This window comes from Somniosus microcephalus, unplaced genomic scaffold (genome assembly GCF_052327205.1).
Source record: "Somniosus microcephalus isolate GS21.2 unplaced genomic scaffold, FLI_Smic_1.0 unresolved_chr4, whole genome shotgun sequence".
NCBI classification, from domain to species: domain Eukaryota; kingdom Metazoa; phylum Chordata; class Chondrichthyes; order Squaliformes; family Somniosidae; genus Somniosus; species Somniosus microcephalus.
In genome coordinates, this window is record NW_028225182.1 from 28,754,398 (window position 1) to 28,761,355 (window position 6,958).

Sequence of the window (6,958 nt, forward strand, 5' to 3'; positions counted from 1 at the left end):
TGGAGTTTAGAAGAATGAGAGGGGATCTTATTGAAACATATAAGATTCTGAGGGGACTCGACAGGGTAGATGCTGAGAGGATGTTTCCCCTTGTGGGGGAATCTAGAACTAGGGGCCATAATTTCAAAATAAGGGGGCACCCTTTTAAATCGGAAATGAGGAGGAATTTCTTCTCTCAGAGGGTCGTGAATCTTTGGAATTCTCTTCCCCAGAGAGCAGTGGAGGTTGGGTCATTGAGTGTGTTTAAGGTGGAGATAGACAGATTCTTGAACGATAAGGGAGTCAAGGGTTATGGGGAGCGGGCAGGGAAGTGGAGTTGAGGCCAAGATCAGATCAGCCATGATCTTATTGAATGGCGGAGCAGGCTCGAGGGTCCGAATGACCGACTCCTGCTCCTACGTTTTATGTTCTTATGTTCTTATCAACTCATATTTCTTAGCATGAAATATAATTTGACATCTACCCGCCCCTTATACAAACCTGTATATTCACACTGAAGTCAATTACAGTCCTCTTCACAGGTGGCCATGCTCCCTATTTCAGCCTCATCTGGTGAATTTGACCTTGTGCCCCATAAACACAAGCCCAGCTCATTCAGTTATATTGAGAAGAGCAATGGAGCCAACACTGACCCTGGGGGACACCACTGTTTACATCCCTCCAGTCTGAACATCCATTAACCACTACTCTCTGTTTTCTGCCCTTTACCCAACTTCCTATCCACGCTGCCCCACTCCCTTTAATACCATGAGCCTTAATTTGATCAACAAGCCTCCTGTCCAGCACCTTATCAAACAGCTTCAGACAATCCATCGACACAACATCCACTGCATTTCCTCCCTCACTACACTGAGTTATTTCCTGAAATAATCCCTGCTGTCTGTCCTGAATGAATCCATTTCACTACCAAATGTTGCGATGTTTGCTCCACACCACAGGGTTTCATCTGTTTAAAGCCACAACAGAAAGGGACAGTTTTCTCCTGGAGTTTGAGAGAAATCAGCTTTGAAAATGATGCAGAGTTTCAGCCAATGAGGGAGCTCCGGGCTGAGCCCCGCCCACTGGGTGCCACAAGCCCCACCCCGCACACACTCCGATTGGTTGGAGGACCCACCGCCCGCTTGGTCCTCCAGCTCCGCCCCGCTCTTCCAATTGGTCCAGCGCTTCCGTCAATCACCCGGGCGGGCAGTGTGAGCTGAGCATGTGCGGGCGGGTGGGCAGCAGGTGAGAGATGGGCGGAGGGAGCGGGTTAACTAACCCCGGGGGGACGCGGGCTGCACACAGCCCGAGTGCGGCCCCTGGCCCAGCCCGGAGAAAAGGCTCAACATTATCCGCTTCACAAACACCTAGGGTGGGCCTCAGGCTCCGGGCCGGGCGTTTGCCACAAGCAGAGCGGCAGCTGCGGGGCTTTCTCCCAGTGACAGGCCCGGGTTCACGTCCGCCATCTTGAGAGGCTCAGGGGGCAGCAGGGCACATGCACGGCCCCCTTGGCCAGGAACCAGGAGGAGAGAATCTTGTCAATTTCTATCCTGGACTCCCAGTGATGGCTTTTGTAAACTCCTTTTACAGGCTGTGAGAAGGGCAGCATTTACACACCGCAAACTCAAACCAACAACAACTTACCTTTATATAGCACCTTTAAAATGTCACAGTAATGCAGTCAGACAATAATCGAGAAACATACTTTCTTTGTGGTCCAGTGCACTGACACAAAGTTCCTTCACAACTGTAACAATTTTATTGCAGTTGCTGTGAAGGCTGCGCTCACTCTGCTCGTACACCTGGTCTCCAAAGGAGACAAAACCGGACTAATGCTGCCGAGCTCAGCTCTTCATGTCTCTCCAGTGGCTGAAGGGTCTGTAACCCTTTCAGGGGCACCCCTGCCACAGGACTCAATATCCAGCCCCTCCACCACTGGTGCACTGTGTCTGCAGTGTGTACGGTCTACAAGATGACCACAGTCAGGCCGTGTGGATTCAAAGGTCAGGTAACAGAATGGATGGAAAGATCGCAACAAACTTCCCTTAACTCCAACCCTCTGATTTCTGTTTTGTAGCCAGCTTTCCATCCATTCTGCTGCCTGGCCCTTCACTCCACACGGCCTGAACTTGGTCATCTTGTTGATCTTACAAGCTGATTACAAAACAGAAAACAGAGAGTAGTGGTTGGGAGTAGCTACTCAGACTGGCAAAAGGTGGGAAGTGGTGTTCCACAGGGATCGGTGCTGGGATCACTGTTGTTCATAAATGATTTGGACTCGGGATTCAGAAGAACAATTTCAAAGTTTGTCGATAACACCAAATTGGGAGGTAGAGTTAATTTTGAGGAAGACAAAATGCAAGAAGACATTAATAAATTTCAGAATGGGGGGTGTAATTGGCAAATGAATTTCACTGTAGATCAGTGTGAGGTGGTGTGTTAATGAATTTCACTATAGATCAGTGTGAGGAGGTGTGTTAATGAATTTCACTATAGATCAGTGTGAGGTGGTGTGTTAATGAATTTCACTGTAGATCAGTGTGAGGTGGTGTGTTAATGAATTTCACTATAGATCAGTGTGAGGTGGTGTGTTAATGAATTTCACTATAGATCAGTGTGAGGTGGTGTGTTAATGAATTTCACTATAGATCAGTGTGAGGTGGTGTGTTAATGAATTTCACTGTAGATCAGTGTGAGGTGGTGTGTTAATGAACGTCACTGTAGATCAGTGTGAGGGGGTGTGTTAATGAATGTCACTATAGATCAGTGTGAGGTGGTGTGTTAATGAATGTCACTGTAGATCAGTGTGAGGTGGTGTGTTAATGAATGTCACTATAGATCAGTGTGAGGGGGTGTGTTAATGAATTTCACTACAGATCAGTGTGAGTGGTGTGTTAATGAATTTCACTATAGATCAGTGCGAGGTGGTGTGTTAATGAATGTCACTATAGATCAGTGTAAGGTGGTGTGTTAATGAATTTCACTGTAGATCAGTGTGAGGTGGTGTGTTAATGAATTTCATTATAGATCTGTGTGAGGTGGTGTGTTAATGAATTTCACTATAGATCAGTGTGAGGTGGTGTGTTAATGAATTTCACTATAGATCAGGGTGAGGTGGTTTGTTAATGAATTTCACTGTAGATCAGTGTGAGGTGGTGTGTTAATGAATTTCAGTATAGATCAGTGTGAGGTGGTGCGTTAATGAATTTCACTATAGCTCAGAGTGAGGTGGTGTGTTAATGAATTTCACTGTAGATCAGTGTGAGGTGGTGTGTTAATGAATTTCACTATAGATCAGTGTGAGGTGGTGTGTTAATGAATTTCACTATAGATCAGTGTGAGGTGGTGTGTTAATGAATTTCACTATAGGTCAGTGTGAGATGGTGTGTTTTGGTGGGAAGAATAAGGAGGCCACACACTACTTGGACAAGGGGGTGAAATTGGGTTGCTTTGCGCCTCCTGTGCTATTCAGCAGGAGGTTAGCGGCGGCAGAAGCCGGTTGCGCCCCGCGGCACTGCTCTGCCGGAAATGACGTCATCACCGTGCACAGCACCCCGGATGCAACCTTGGGTTGCGACCCCTGACCTATCACCGGACGATATGTCCGACAGGGTCAGGGGTCGTTCCTGCAGCCACGGCAACACCACTTAAAGGGCAGGTGTCGGGCAGCAACTTTTTATTTTGGCCAACTGCCAGCACCTGCCCCCTTCCCCTTTCTTCTTAGGGATGTCGGCTGCGATCGCTCAGCCCGGCGCTCCTCTTGATCCGGCACCCCACTCCCCGGTAGTCCAGCAGGGCCCCGGTGTGCCTAGTGCTAGGCCCCTCCCCTTTAATCAGGGAGGGTGGTCTGCTATGATGTGGTGCTATGTGCCAACAGGCGTGGAGCTGTTACACAAAGCGCCATGAAATTCACTGGTAGTGCCTCAAGATGGAGGGGAATGCTTCCAGTAGCACCCTGCCTCCTGCCTGGGGTGCTACCACTGAATTTAATGTGCAGGCGCTCTAACTTTTTTGGGGCGCTAAAATTAGCCCCGGCGCCACCGAATTTCTCCCTAAGAGTCTAAATGGGCTGGAGGAGCAGAGGGATCCAGGGATACAGATACACAAATCACTAAAAGTAGCAACACAGGTTAATAAGGCCATTTAAAAAAAGCACTGGGGTACATTCCTAAAGGAGCCTTCTGTTCCGTGCCTAGGAGCTCTGAACCATGGCAGAGAGCGGCTGGGACACATTTCTCACATGCCTTGAGATTAACCCGCACGGCAACTTTGCTGTCAGTGAAGAGAGACGAGAAAGCCCAAAGTGCTGTTTGCCCCTCTCAGTGTGGCCCTGAAGGACTGTGTCCAGGCTGGAGTTCTGTTCCCGCCATACGATCCTCCCCCAGATTGTCCTTTCCGAGCTCCAGCCAGGTGATGCTAAACACTCAGGTGGGAAAGACAAAAATCTACAACAATGTGTTTAAAACAAAGCTGATTTATTTGACATCTATCCAGAATATTAAACTCCAGCCCAATTCCTGGAGTTATTAAAATCAGCAGAAATAATCCCCACCTGTCAGAATGAACATGGTTCAGTCCTGGATGTGATTAACAGCAGCAACAACAACAGAATCCAACCCCTGCAGTCACTTGTGAACTCGCTGGTGTGTCAGGAGGTGGGATGACTGAGTGAATCCCTTCCCACACTCAGGGCAGGTGAACGGTCTCTCCCCAGTGTAAACTCGCTGGTGTGTCAGCAGGTTGGATGACTGAGTGATTCCCTTCCCACACTCAGGGCAGGTGAACGGTCTCTCTCCAGTGTGAACTCGCTGGTGTCTCAGCAGGTGGGATGACTGAGTGAATCCCTTCCCACACTCAGGGCAGGTGAATGGCCTCTCCCCTCTGTGACTGCGCAGGTGTACAGTGAGGTCAGATGACTGCCTAAACCCAGTCCCGCAGTGAGAGCACCTGAACGGTCTCTCGTCAGTGTGAACACGTTGATGGTGTATCATTTCCCCGGAACTTTTAAAGCACTTCCCACAGTCCGGGCTGTTAAAAGGTCTCTCAGAGTGAACTCGCCGGTGTGTCAGCAGGTTGGATGAATTAGTGAATCCCTTCCCACACACGGAGCAGGTGAATGGTCTCTCCCCAGTGTGAGTGCGCTGGTGGACAGTGAGGTCAGATGACTGCTTGAACCCAGTCCCGCAGTGAGAGCACCTGAATGGTCTCTCATCAGTGCGAACACGTTGATGGTGTATTAGTTCCCCGGAACCTTTAAAGCACTCCCCACAGTCAGAGCATTTAAAAGGTCTCTCATCAGAGTGAACTCGCTGGTGTGTAAGCAGGGTGGATGAGCGAGTGAATCCCTTCCCACACACGGAGCAGGTGAACGGTCTCTCCCCAGTGTGAGTGCGCTGGTGTACAGTGAGCTCAGATGTCCGCCTGAACCCAGTCCCACAGTGCGAGCACCTGAACGGTCTCTCCCCAGTGTGAAAACGTTGATGGCGTATCATTTCCCCGGAACTTTTAAAGCACTTCCCACAGTCCAAGCAGTTAAAAGGTCTCTTCCCAGAGTGAACTCGCTGGTGATTCAGCAGGTGGGATGAATTAGTGAATCCCTTCCCACACTCAGAGCAGGTGAACGGCCTCTCCCCGGTGTGAACGGTGCTTTTTGCTTCCATATTCAAAGGCCGATGATATTCAGTTCCTGATGAATCGAGTGACTGTCAGATCTTGACGTGATGTTTGGTTTGAGTTTCCCGTCTGCAAATCCTCCCCTTCTAATACCCTGTAAAATGAATTTAATAAAGGGAGCGTGAGAGAGAACCCACTAAAGAGGCAGGTTGTGAAATTGAGCTCAATGAATCTGGTTATTTGTGGGGCCGGCATTGGAAAAAAGTGACCATGAAAGCTGCCGGATTGTCATAAAATCCCACTGGTTCACTAATGTCCCTCAGTGAAGGGAATCTGCCACCTGGTCTGGGCCTCTGGCCTCTATGGGAGGAGAGAGAGAGAGAGGTGGGAGTGGGAGGGGGCGAAGGAGATGGACTTTATACATCTGCAACTCGACCAGAACTTTGACAGAACCTCCAAAACCCGCAACCTCCAGCACCTAGAAGGACAAAGGCAGAAGGTGCATGGGAGCACCATCACCTCCAAGTTCTCCCAGTCACACACCATCCTGACTCGAACATATATCGCCGTTGCTACATCATCACTGGGTGAAAATCCTGGAACTCCTTACACAACAGCATTGTGGGAGCACCTTCACCACACGGACTGCAGCGGTTCAAGAAGGCGGCCCACCACCACCTTCTCAACAGGAAACTGGGGATTGGCAATATTTGCTGCTCTTGCGAGCGACGCCCACATCCCAAGAATGAATTAAAACAAATCTGTATATGTAAACTGGATAAAAGCCTCTCCAGAAATACTTAGTCCTAAAACAATATTCTTTTACATTGTAGGGACAGTGTCTGTTTAACAACCTAATCTCCCCCAGAATCCACCTCCCTTGACTGTCACACATTGGAAATTGGTGGGTCCTCCTGGACTCAGAAGTACTGGGGGTTAAACCCAGCAGCTTCTCCTCCATCTCCACTCCAGCTCAAACTGAAGCAACAAAAAGACCTACACAGGCGGCCAGGGACCTACCTTCCGTCAGCCTGCAATAAAATTCTTCCCCACAGCCGCTGACTAATGGCGGCCGCAGCACCCACAATTCCCCGCGCCCCAGAGACCGCTCTATCCAATGCGCTGATTTCCCTGCTGAGAGTGCGCATGCTCCCCGGGGCCGCGGGCCATTCTGGGAGCCTGGCTCCTGTCCTTTTCCCGAGTCGGACTCAGTGGAACCGGCTGAAGAAACCGGGAAGCGACGGCTCGGATGGGGGAGGCGCTGCACCCTGGGTTTCCTGCTGCCGGGGCTCTGGCCGCATGTCCGCTGGGCGCGGCCGCTCTGATTCTGATTGAGTTTTTTGATGAGGTAACAGAGAGGGTTGAT

The 6,958-nt window shown here is 49.8% G+C and overlaps 1 protein-coding gene across 1 annotated transcript; it reads right to left on the reverse strand.

The window, feature by feature from the left end:
* Nucleotides 1–4,437: 4,437 nt before the first annotated feature.
* LOC147090074 (uncharacterized) lies at nucleotides 4,438–5,982 on the reverse strand. The gene has a single exon (XM_085977232.1). The coding sequence runs from the start codon at nucleotides 5,637–5,639 to the stop codon at nucleotides 4,605–4,607; it is 1,035 nt and encodes a 344-aa protein (XP_085833358.1). The 5' UTR covers nucleotides 5,640–5,982; the 3' UTR covers nucleotides 4,438–4,604.
* Between the last annotated feature and the right edge of the window lie 976 nt (nucleotides 5,983–6,958).

Excerpts from the sequence above, each read along its gene's own strand:
- LOC147090074 (XM_085977232.1), bottom strand. The coding sequence starts at position 5,639 with ATGGAAGCAAAAAGCACCGTTCACACCGGGGAGAGGCCGTTCACCTGC.